At 53.2% G+C, this 13,037-nt stretch overlaps 1 protein-coding gene across 2 annotated transcripts in view; it reads right to left on the bottom strand.

Moving 5' to 3' along the window:
* Positions 1-13,037, bottom strand: part of LOC108554997 (POU domain, class 2, transcription factor 1) — a 118,341-nt gene that overhangs the window by 29,030 nt on the left and 76,274 nt on the right. For both annotated transcript variants that reach the window (XM_017910473.1, XM_017910474.1), the window contains one exon: positions 3,707-3,763. In XM_017910473.1, coding sequence (XP_017765962.1) covers positions 3,707-3,763 — 57 coding nt within the window. The remainder of the gene's footprint in view (positions 1-3,706; positions 3,764-13,037) is intronic.

Raw genomic sequence — 13,037 nt, 5'->3', positions numbered from 1 at the left:
AGCAGGAAGACGTATTATCGTGGAAGCGGCCGTGCGACCAGGCCCTCCGCTCGTCGCGGGTTTATCGCCGTGACTCGTTTGCATTCCAAGCGAAACCGATCTTTCCCCCGTTTCCGCTCGCCCATTTCCATCCTCGTTCATCCCGTCGCGAATCCGCTCCGCGAAATCGGATTGAAAACGCTCTGAAAAACGCGCTCGCGCTGCTCCGATTCAGGGAATAGTCTCGGGTCGCGTTGCACGCGATTTGCATGCCGGTTCTGAGCGGACTCGAAAGAAGGCAATAGCCTGCGAGGTCGCGCTAGGAGGAGTCCGATTGGAGGACGATCGACGGAGTGATCGATGACCGCGGTACGAATAGGGAGATCGGTATTGCGCGGAATATGAGGATTCCGTGGGACAGCTCGGCTCAAAGTAGGGGAAGGTTGAACGACACCGATCTGGAGTAGCGAGAAGCAGAGGCTGGTCTCGGACGTGGACGGATCTAGCAGGCTTTAACCCTGCGCGTAATTGAATATACCAGCCGGACAAACTCTCGCGGAGGTGTGTGCCGGGAGAAACAATAGCGATATCGAGGCAGCCGGATAACGATCGACAGGTGGAAGAGAATCGGCCCATAAATTACGCGTTGACCCGTGGACTAGAGCGAAAGAGCCCCCTGATAAGCATCTATTATATCGTCGACACCCGTTCGCGATGCTTTCGGTCCGTTCGACGGGGTTGGGAATCGAACGGGAGCACGGAGTCACGATTTTTCGATAATCCCGGCGTAACGCTGCCGTCTCGTGATTAAACCGCGATCACGGCGGAGAGGGCGAGAGGAGGAAGAAAGACAGGAGTGGCCGCGGGGAGAAAAAAGACAAAGAACGAAGAAAATATCGCCGAGAGTTTACATTACAAAGTATGATGAGGGACTTGGCCGTTCTCCGTTCGAGAGATCTCCATGAAGCCCGCGTTAAAAGAATCTCTGGTCTGACCATATCGGTCGAACAGGTGTGCCTGTACGACGCAGGAATAAACGATTAGCGATTCGATTAGCATCCGTGGATCATATCGATCGCGGCTACTTGCATTCCCAATGATACCTTGCTTCTTTCGCAGCCCGATTTCGCAATCGGGCCGCATGTCGTCCGCATTAGAGGAGCGCGTCTTCCAGTCGGCACAGCTTGATCTCCACGGCCGAGTTAATTATCGACGATTCGTTACCGAGGACACGAGAACACGTTAATTAACGTCTCGTGCTGCGTCACGCCTGTACGACGCAAAAAGCTTCGGCTTGAAAATTGAAAAGCACGTCGCGTGGCCTTCTGTCGTACTTCTAGCCGACCGTATTATGGAGCCGCCATAAATCCTATTTTCCATACATAGGGATCGAGAAAAATCTCGACCGGTGGTCCCGCGGGGATCTTTATCGGTCAACTCGAGGACGAAGAAATCAGCCACGAGAAAGAAAGAGAGAGAGAGAGAGAAAGAGATCGAGCCAAAGACGCTGCTCCTCTCGCGCCCAGGAAGGGCAGCGGGTGAAGAGAGGAGGTAGGGCAAAGGGTGGACGGAATAGACAGGTTTAAGGAGAGAAGGAAAGGAAGAAAAATGGAGCGGGTGGCGGTGGTGGCGCTAGGCGATCGGAAGTGTGTCAAATTACAGAGGTCCGTGATATTAATGACTCCTAATGACATGCCCCCCTTCTGTCCGTGGGCCCCTTCTCCCACCTGACCGCTCGAATCCCCTCCTCGCCGGCTGATTTCCTCCTACCGGCTCCCCTCGAACCACCAAGGTTGTCGGAGGCCGCTGTTCGTGGTCGAAACCGATTCACGGAATCGGCATTAAAGATACAATTGCTAATTGACGGAAGGCTAATAGCAATAAGACAAACAATCGGGGCTAAATGCTATAAAGTAAAACACAGGTTGCCAATGGCGTCTCTCGTCGTTCCCTCTTTCGCTTCGCCATCTCCGTCCATCGTTCCTTCTTCGTTTTCGTCCTCTCGCTAGACAAATACGACCCGAGTCCAACCCGTGCCGCTATTCGTGGATCCTCTTTCGGTCTGCCGTCGGTAACGACCGGTTCAGCGTTTCCTAGAGCTTCTTCTCCCGCGTCTTTCGAAGCTACCTCAGCATCCCGCGTTCCCTTTCGGAAGAAGAGCATTCGGAGACCGTCGAGGATCGTGACCTCTGCGCGAATTTTGGACTCCGGTAAGGGATCCGTGATCCCTGAGATCGTCGATCCGAGGCGAACTGTACGCGACGACGTCTCGATGGGAACAAGGTCCCGTCACCGTCGATGTTCCAGCTTCTTTGACGTCCCGAAGACAGACCCGATCGTAATGTACATCGGAAGGGACGCGAAACGTGCCGCTGATCCGGCTCGTTAAAGATCCGGCTCCGTTATTACCGGCCGCGTTCTCCGCAAGGCGCGATCCCCGACGTGTTACACTTGGCGACACGTGACAGCCCCGAGGAGCCGCGTTTTCCAGACGAACCGACGGTCAGCAGAATTGCACACGCAGAAACAGAGGGACGCGTCTCACGCGAGCCTAAATTATCCGATGGAATCCTCCTCGATTCCCCTATCCGCTGTCGCGTGAGAAGAAACACTGTCCGAAGCTCCGTTGTCCTTCGACCGGGCGATAAAATCCTTCGAGGAGAGGGAAAAAGATTCCAGGAACCAAGGAATTTTTTGGGAAAAAATCTCGTTCAGCCCCGGGGGTTCCACGACGGGGAGACGTCTTCGTTCGGGGAGGATTCCGCCCCTTTTACCACCCGGGCCAGGGGTCCCAGGGATCGAGGCAAGGTTGGCGGATAATGCCGCAAGTTGGAAGGCCGCGAAAGGATTCTTCCAGGCAAATGACAAACCTTCGAGCTGCCTCTGGTGGGCGGCGTGCGAGCACCCAGTAATTGCTTTTACGACATATTTTACGCGGAAACAGATTAGCCTCAGGACGCAATGGCCGGGAACGTCATACCAGCGCGACGGTAGGGATTCTCTGGGTCTTCGATCCGGTTTAGGAAAGAGGGCGCGAATCAAAGGGTCCTCGGGTACTTGAGGACGATATAGTAAACGGTGGACGGAGAGTCGAAGAAGTTTGGAATAGACGAAAGAGAAAGGACGAGGAAGATACCGGACGCGGGACACACGACGGGGATGATGCATCCTTCTTACGACTGGTTTCGCGATTGGGCCGGAACCCGTTCCCCGGTGGGTCGATTAATAAAATGCCCGTGTCCGCGGCGACGCTGGCGGCGGCCCGTCCGATTTCTTTGTCGTGTCTGAAAATTTCTCAATCAGCGTGCCCAGGTTTCCTTTCCGGCGACGGAGGGATTTTCAGCGGGCACGCCGGCCGCGATGGCGCACAATGTTAAAGCCTCATCGTTGCAATTAAACGATGTTGCCCCGGCCCGATCGGCCGTGCCGGGCAAAAAGCCGGCTAAGAAATAACGACGCGGATTTATAATGCCGATACTTGAGCCTTTCGCTCAGACTCCGCCGTGTCGTATTATTCGTTTGTGAAATTTATGTTCCTGCCATCGGCGAAGGTTAAACCCTTCGGTACGTTAATCGTATCGCGATTGGACGAAGAGGGGGGCAACGTGGTCGGGACGAAGAGGAAGCGAGAGGAAGGAAGACGGCGGAACGAAGCGAAAGGGAGAAGGAGTGAGGAAGAAGAGGGAAGCGGACGACAGACGGACGATGAAACTCTGTGCAAACTCACCTTGTATGGATTCCGGCGAGGCTGGCTCCTTATCGATTCGGCCGAGCGCGTCGCTGGCTGCAACAAAAAGTGCAACGGGGCCTCGTTAGTGACGTCGCGTTATAAAGCCGCCGGGGAAACTTCGCCTTTTTCTCGTAAAAATGATAGATGCGATTCGAAAAAGAATTTCCGCGAGAGCGTTAGCCTGGCTACTCGTGGTCCCGGCCGACCATCTCTGCCCATAAAGATCGACGGCTCGTCGCGGCAATTAATAAACGATGCGTCCTCTCGATCATTTGTGAGTCAAAAGTCCGTCAGGGATCGAGAGAACTCGCGCGATCCTGGAGATTCTCCGTTGAAATTTTTATCGCCGTTGCCGCTAAGCCGAGTCCCGATGCTTCTTGCCGGGGATGGTATACTCGTTAAGCGAGTGTCGTTTATCCTAATCGTCGGGGACTCGCGTGGAATCTTTGTTAGCCTAACTTTTATACGGAAGCCGGTCGAATCCCTTTTAGAACGTCGTTCGCTCGCGTCGCGAGGCTCCAACGACGCCAGTTCGCTAATCAGTCGCTCCATCTCGCCACAAGTTCCTCGAATCCTTTTCACGACCGACTTCGTCTCTTTCAGCCCCTATAATTTCGGCCCAGAGCCGCCCGACGCCCACATCGGGCCTGATTAAACCGGAGGGCGCGTAAATGCGATCACCGCGATAGCATCGGGCACACGGAGTCTTCATCGAACAGCCGAATTATGCTAAAACGCGTCCACTCGCACATGTCGGGAAATCCTCCCCTTTTGCCCAATTTCCCAGAAACGGGGCCAACTTTCGCTCGATATTCAAATAATCTATTCGAGGTCCCCGACAGAGAGAACCGGAGGAAAGAAGATGGCGGTCATTCGCAGCGAGGATGACCATCGTAGATCACGAGGGGTCTAGGATCGTTCCGGAGAGGCCCTGGCCGGCCACCTACTACCCCCCAGGGACTCGCAACTCACCCCTGAAAACGACTGTATTCAGATAATCCCACCTTTCCTCTCGTCCCGTTTCCACCAGAGCACGCGCGACATTTCAATACGACCACGCCAGCCGGATAAACCGGCGCAAATACGGCCGGATCTGCGCGTCCCACGGCTTCGAAAATAACGGAGGCTCTAACGATGACATATCGACGGAACAGGGCGTACGTCAGCCCTGCTGATTTCTCGGTAAAAGAAGTACCAACGTCGCTTGGAATCGCGAGGATTCGTGGCACAGCCGACGCGGGTTTCCATGGAACTCTGAAATTTCCTTGGATTCCGCGAAGCGATTAAAATACAGAATATGAAGGCAGGAGATAATGCCGTGTCTAATAGTTCGAACGAGTTGCAAAGGTTGGCCATAATCGCAAGGCAGGAGACCGAAAAAGGAAGCGGGAATGCGAGCGCGTCTAACGATCATCGACGCGGCTCTGAAAAACGAACAATGCGAGGTCCTTGATGCGCTCGTTTTCATTATTAAACGAAGGACTGCCGCTGGAAACTGGCACACGCTTACATTAAATATGAACGGTGACCTCGTTCGTGTGTCCATCGACTTTTTCCAACGACGCGTTAGTCACAAAGAGCGCAACGAACGCCCCACGGCGGTATATCCCTTGCCGATTCGAAAGGAAAAGGTCGAGCGAACCGATCCCGCTATGATCCATAAATACCGCGACGCGAAGATCGATGAGTTCGAACGGTGTCATCCGAATCGTGACCGGGCGGATCGATCCGCGGATCGGCCGACCCGAAATACCTCCCGACGCGATTAATCCACGCCACGAGTTCGAGAACCGTTTAAGAGGGAAGAAACCGCGATAAATTCCACCTGTCCCTCCGTTCCTCCAACGTCTCCGGGGTGTTGTAAACCTGTTACCTTTGCACATGCACTTATGCACTATTCACGGCTCGAGCATCGAATTGGGCACTAAACGCGTCCATCTAGTCGCCATTTTTCTACCCAAATCGTCTACGACTGGGTGAAGCGTGCGTATCGCGTGGGTGAAAGTACTGAGGTGAAACCAGACGACGTTTTTCAACCCCTCGCTCCTCGTTCATTCCTCCGACCTGAGTAAAATCAGAATCATTCACCCTTACGGTCGCCAAATATTCATGGGAAATGCGTCCACGAGGCTCGACATTTGCCCGAGATCGTCGAGATTTCCTTATTCACCCCTGACAGACAACACAGACGTGTCAGTTATTAATTCGAAGGAATCGGCTTCTGACAGGCCGGAATCGCGTGTCTGCGGCCGCAACCCCTTCTCCCTTAGTATTCATAAAGGTCACTCGCGGAGTGCCACCTCTCGTGCACGTATTCCCATTCACCGGGGTTACGTCGACGAGACACCTGTACAGCCGACAGCTAGCCGCGGACAGGTGAACTCGACGGACTTCCACCGGCTGCCAAAGAATGGCCGCGGTCGGAAGCTCTATAGGGACAACGCGATTATTACGGCTCCATCCTGGCCAGTCAACGGCCTCCGCGAAATAATGCAGCGGAGGAATCGATTTTTCCAATACGCCGCATCGATTCGTGGGGTTGATCGGGGGTGAACTGCGCGTTTCGAAGCATACGTCGGTGATTCACCGATGATCGGAATAATCGCGTGCTTGTATTCAACGAAATAATTCGACGTGGGAAATTTGAAAATTTATTCGAAAATTTAGCAGATCTCGATCTACCAGATCTCGAATCCATATTACGTCAATATTCGAACGGCGATAACTTGGCGTACAGAAATCTCACGATAATATTTGTGGAGCCAGTGCAAAGGGCAAAGCCTGTACTTTTGCAACCCCTTCCCCCGTTTAGTTTCTATCAAGAAATTTTTATAACAGAAAACAAAGAGAATTTTTCAGTCAGAAAATTGTGAAAATTCTAACGCTGATAGTTTTCCGAAGAATTTTGTGCAGGGTGTGTAGGAATTATGGGAAAGAAGATAGAAATAAACTAAATTCTGCTGGTTTCAACTAAAAGTATATATATTTTGCGTAAACCCATGCAAGGAACCGGACTGTCGCCTTCTTAACACAGCTAAAAGACAGAAAGATTAAAGCAAAATCCGATGCAGATCCTCGTTACGCCGATGCTGGCCCAGGTTACAAATTACCAGGAGTTTGTTATTTACGAATAACGAGCACCAATTGGAGTAATAATCCAATAATAATAGAAGCCCGTGACGATTTCGAGTAATCCATAACAATTTAATTTAATGAGCAAGAGGAAAAGTCTATACCGCGGGACATTTATTGACAGCGTTTGGGGTCGATGCGTACGATAGGTCTCGATATTTCGTTCGATCGTTTCGAGATCGATTGGAAAAATACAAAGACAGAGCGACGCTTCGAACGAGCCGGTTCAAAGGTAGATTCTCGACTGTGAAGTTGGATCGGAATGTCAAATGCACTTTGACCGCGACGAGTTAAGGGACGTTTCGACTGCTTTATAAGCAGCGCGAAGTTTGCAAGTTTCGAGAAGAGGAGGAATCTCGAAAGGAAATGGGGAACATCGCCTCGGACAAACTTAAAATATACGAGAACCGCGATATTCGCGGTGGAACGTCCTTCGACGAGTTTCGGGTACAAAAAGCCAGCAATGGGAAGCAGCGTGCTCCGAAGACTGTATCGACTGCCGGTGTCGAATCCACGCGGTCTTGCGGCGTGTCCGCGTTTCACCGTCCGGCAAGGAAAACGAGATTTTAATATTTAAACCACGCCACGATACAATAAGTGTAATAAGCATAGAGGCGACCGTTGGCCGGCGTACAAGAGACGGTTGAAATATTAATGCTGACATTTCGTTGCTTTGCGGTAGTCTAACCACCCCTCCGCACCATGCTCCGCTGTGCCGCCGGTGGCTTTCAAGGCTGCGGTTTCCGGGGAACGATATTGCACCGAGCCATTCCCGTCGCGATATATTCTAATCGCGCTGAATTCGCAGCGAGCACGCGTTTTCCCGACTTTTCCGTGGATTCTTCCCTTTTTTCTCCTGCTCACGCCTGGGTCACGCCGGCCACCCCTCCCAGCCCTCCGCCATTCTCGTTCTCCCGTCGAAGGAGCACCATGAATACCAGATGCGGGATCCGGATACGTCTAGTTTGCGCGGTAGCCGGCCCTCCTCGTCAATTTTTAAGAACCAGCTTGTAATACGTATGCACCGGCGTTGGATATGGAAACCACGTTCCCAGCGTTGAATACAGCGGGGAAAATCGTGCCGTCGAAACGGGCGTGAATAGCGATGAGAAATCGCTGCGATCGTACGAACGGGGTGGTAGCCGTAGCGGAACAGATTTGCCATGTGATTCGCGGTGACCAATGGCCGATCGTCCGACGAGTTTGCTCCGCGATAAAATCTAGTCTAACGAGCGAAGGGGGTGGATCGTGGCTCGGCCGAGGGTGATCTCGAGCGGGAAAGTTCAAAAAGTTCCAATAGAGCTTTAAGATAATGCATGGAAATAAAGATCCGGCAAGATCCGGGGGCTCCATTTACCGCGGAATCCGCCGTTCGTCAAGATAACCGGGCGAACAAACGTCTTCGCTGCCGCGAGAAAAATCCTAATCCGCGGCAGCCGGAAAGTTGGAGAGAGACCGCGTCTGCGGGGAGGAAGGAGAGGAGAAGGTGGATGAGAGAGAGGGAAGCGAAGGGAGGAGAAGAGAGACAGGGAAGAAATGCGCGTTGGAAACAGCGTTCTTGTACGTGAGCCGAGACTTTTTCCAATTACAAACGGCGCCATTCGCGAGCCGGCTGGCGGCGATTATTTTTAAAACAAGAATATTCCCTTCCGCCCCGGGACATAATGAGGAGGAGGGGAAGCACGGTCGGAGGGCGCGATAATGGCGGCCGTTATGAAGAAATCAACCCACCCCCGAGTCCCTCCACCCCACCCGGCCCGCCACGCCGCCCCTCTGCCCACTTGATCTTCCGTCTCCATGGCGACCGCCTTGTCCAACGGACCCCTACTCGCACACGGGGTGGTTGCGAGCATTCTCTCTTATTATGAGACTTGCTCCACCCGCGAAAGGGTTGCAACCCCCGTGCCTCCGTGCCTGGCGCTACCGTAGCATCCGATCGCTTCGGGAACCGCTCGCTATCCTCGTGCGTCGCCAGGCTAAAAACCATCGCTGGCGCCTCATCGTCGCGTGTCTCGCGCAGTATCACCGAGGCCGGAGAAATTTAACTGAGAAATTCCAACGAATAAACGAAAAGTCGCATCGGAGGATAGAGACAAAATCGTCGGAATTTTCATAGAAACGACCCGCGCGTTCTCTCTCGGGTTACCCGACGAGGGAACGAGGTACGAGAGTAACGAGTACCCGCGTGGCCACGATAATTTCGAGGTATAAAGGCTAACCAGATCGTTCGCTCCGGTCAGGGGTTTCCGAGAACTCGCGATGTTTCATCGGGACTCCTACCCGAGCTCGCAACGCTCTCTCGCTGGCCCCTCCGCTTCCGCGAAGCGTAACGAGCGTTATACGGGTGCAAAAACGGTCCCAACTGCGTTCCGTCCAATTAGACGGTCCCCGCTGTCAGTACGCGCCTTTCACGCGCCGATCGATCGATCATCGGCCGATAATCGTCCTCGAAACAGCTAATCCCGCGACCGAACTGACGGATCCCGGAATAATTGCTCGCGGAACGATCTTTCCTCGTTCGACGGGGGTGAACCGTGTCACGCTGGCACTCCTCGTCGTCCCCGTTCGTGAAAACGTGACGAGATCGAACGAGACGCATCGACAGAGGGTAGCAAAAGCGACATCGGTGGACACGGTGTTAAGGGAGGGAGGAAAAAGAAATGGTCGCGGCGGAGAGAAATTATTTGAAATTGACGAGGACGAGCAGGGAAGGGTTGGGGTCGCGTGGCGAGCATCCGATGCATAAAAGAACCCCTGCCCCCTTTTATTGCTTTCCATTCGGCGACACGCGCGCACTCGCGCGATCTTGCAGCCCTTCCTCGAGATCCGCCGGTCCCCGGCCGGCCCGTGGCAATTCGAAAATGGCGCCGTAATTTACGGCGAGTTAATTCGACGCGATTTGCGGGCTGCCTCGACCGGCCTGCGGGACCAGATAATACGCGCACCGCGCACCGCGCGCGTAATATTTCCACTCGCGCGATGCGTATCGACTCTCGCGGAGGAATTTATATTTATCGGCCGCCCCGTTGTCTTGCAGCCACTTTGTCGATTGAATTTCGCGCCGATATAACCGACAGCGGTTACCGAAAGTGCGCGCGAAATTGGACATCGCGTATCGTACCGCTCATCTACTTTGCCGATGGAATTTGAGAGAAGCGGCGGCGAAGCTTAAACTTCTTAAAGAGATTCCGGGAGTTCGCTCACCCTCGAATTCGACGAATTAATAAAGATTGCCGGATCTCGGTTGGCTAATTTCTGCGGCTCTGCAGCGAGAGGCCGACTCTGGTGGTGTATCTGGGAACGGCGACGAACGTGTCGGGTGGAATCGGAAATCGTGGCAGAAGGCCGGTGGCCGCGCGTATCACGGGAAGAACGATCGCCGAATGGAAAGCCGGTATGGCCGACACCTTCGCACGTACCGTATTACGGTATTTTCGTTCGAATTACCGTGAAACTGTGCAGACACGTACGGGCGGGTCGTAGCGCGACGACATTTCGTTGCACGTAGAGACGGAGAGAACGAGGGGCCATTAACGGCCACGTAGGGACGCGTACGCGGACCTTGCGCCCGAGGGGATGGTTTTCCAGGCGACTCCGTGGCCACCACCGAAGGAAGCATCCGGCGCGACGAGGAGAGACAGGGGAGGCGAGCGTAAGTGCTTCACGCGGCGAGGTAATGGAGTCGACTTATTCGTCAGGGAAACGCCTCGGCCGGGAGCAATCGAGACCGAAGCTACGTGCGAGCAGACGAGGAAATAACCGTGACTCTAGACGACACTCGCGTGGCGGATTCGTCGCGATCAGGCTCGCGCGGAGACACACGCTGGATGCTGACTAATGAGCTTTTGATTAGAGCGGAGGACGACTGCGCGGCGTTTACATGCAGAAGCGCGTGCGAAACAAAGGATTCCTCGGGGTCTCGGTTCCCGAAGCGAACCGTGTCCTTTCGGGACTCTGCCTCGGTACAAAGTTGCAGCTGTTAGACTCGTTAACCGCTCTACCTTGAACCCAATTTCAGAACTGACGGCTTTTACAGCCCGCGACGTATCGATGTTTCCGAAACACGCAGCCGCTATCTGCCATCTAGCAAACGTGCCCCGTTAAACGAGCTTTCGTACACACCGCGGAACCGTCCAGATCGCTCGATTAATTAACCGCCGCTTTTCGTCTCGCGAGAGCCACCGTGCCCGTGGCGAATGAAATATTCATCGAATGCAAATGCACCTCGGACGCGTGTGTAATCCATTGAAAAATAATAACGACAGAAATTCGCCTTAATTGGCACAATAGCCGCGCGACAGCGACATGGCTACCTCTCTCCCTAGACCTGACGATTACGACACGACCCTGCCGTGGTTCTTGGCCGCGTTACAAGCTACCAAGAGGAACGTCCATGCCGATGCTCATAATTACTCGGTAATTAGAGAGGTTTGCCGAGAGTGCAGCCGGTACATCTTGAATATCGGCCTTCGATCCGCGGCTCCACGCAACTCTCGCGTTACCTCCGCTCCGGACAGCTTCGAATCATCGTTTCACGTCCGATATCCGTGTGCTATTCAGATGGAAATTTAATCGACGCGATTATGCGCCAGGTGGCCGCGCCAATGCGAATCTGCCGCGTAATTCATGCTCCATAGATCCGCGCGACGCGTCCTTTCCGTGATGAAATTTTCGTACGCGCCTTTGTACGAGTTCCTTGCTCGTTCGAGATCGTCCACGATGGCGCAAGAATCGGTGGAGCCTGTTTCACGGACGTTCTTAGGGTCTACCGGGCCAGAGGCAACGAGCCAGAATCGTCCTCCTGTTCTCTCCGTCTTCGCCTTCTCCGAGATATAATTTCTCGGGGCAAAAAGTTTCTAATGACGGAAAATCTAATATATATCGCTCGAAGGCAGCCCGGGCTGCCGGTACGAGCAGCTTTTCTTGTAATTAAGTTATAACTAAGGACGCGAGCGCGCGGATGGAAGCGGGAGGCGAAAGAAACGCGGGAATACGGTTGGAAGCGGAGGGTGGGTCGGGGGGAGGGAAGCGGATCCTCGCAAGAGTGGAAAACAATAAGAGGGCTCCGCTAATCCAGACGATATATTATATCCAACGAGAGTGCTTCTGGCACTGGCGAGCTAGCCGTGTGCACGTATGTATACACGCGTACACGAACGGCTAGGGGGCGGGAGGGGCACGGGCGAGCAGAAAGTCGAAGAAATAAGGAGCAACGAGATAAAGGCACATAGTTTGCAGCGTGCACGGGATCCATGCGCATTTACGTAGAGGAGCTTCGTGTTATTTTTATCAACGATCGCGATTGCCGAGGGTACGGCGTCTAGAGAATCGCGCGTGAAATTAATTCTTCGTTTCGAGCGGTATTTATTAATACTAGGAATCAAGGTTGAACCTCGCATCACCGTGACATCGTTGCAATTAAATCGAACGTCTTAAGCAGTCATAAATAATTCGAGAATTTATTTGGTCGGAGGCCGCGCGGCAAAGGCTGTATCTTTGTTCGACAACTCGCGCTGTCCGCGTTTGTTCAAAGTGAATTATCGCGAAATGGACTGTCCCGAATGATGAATACCCGTAATTTTTCAAAAACACCAACGGAGCCCGCGGTTACGGATAGCCGTGAAACAAGGGGGCGAATTAAAACGGCCCTGGCCGTCGAGGCGTGAGCAGATCTCGGGCCTCGATAATTATCGTAGCGTGCAAATATCGATAATACGACGACTTGGAAGCGGGAAACGGGCGAGAGGAAACGGAGGTATGCCGAGGGGGCCGGATGCCCGCCTCCGAACGAACAACTCAATTGCGCGAAATCGAGTTACCTACCAGCCCTGGCGAACGTGTAATTAATTAATTCGAGCGCCATTTTGCTACTGACGGGCAAACGAGAAATATTATTTTCCGACTTTGCCGGCAAACAGAGCCTCCGATTCTCCCCTTCTCTATTAGTCAGCCTTTTTCCTCGATTTTCCTTCGCCGAGAAACGCGATGGCCACCGTTCGACGCGCTGTTTAGTCATTATTTTTACGCTCTTGTAAACAATCGAAACGAACCAACGTATCGATCTCTAATTAGGAAAAAGAAAATATATATATATATAAATATCTATATGAAATTAATTACCAGCTAGAAGATTTAATGGAAATCGGGGTACGAGGCTGGTTCACGGGGCAAGCGAACCGTTGGAGCAACACGGCCA

Source organism: Eufriesea mexicana, unplaced genomic scaffold (assembly GCF_001483705.2).
Source record: "Eufriesea mexicana isolate 0111107269 unplaced genomic scaffold, ASM148370v2 scaffold100, whole genome shotgun sequence".
In the NCBI taxonomy this organism is placed as follows: domain Eukaryota; kingdom Metazoa; phylum Arthropoda; class Insecta; order Hymenoptera; family Apidae; genus Eufriesea; species Eufriesea mexicana.
This window is presented reverse-complemented; position numbering and strand designations above follow the sequence as displayed.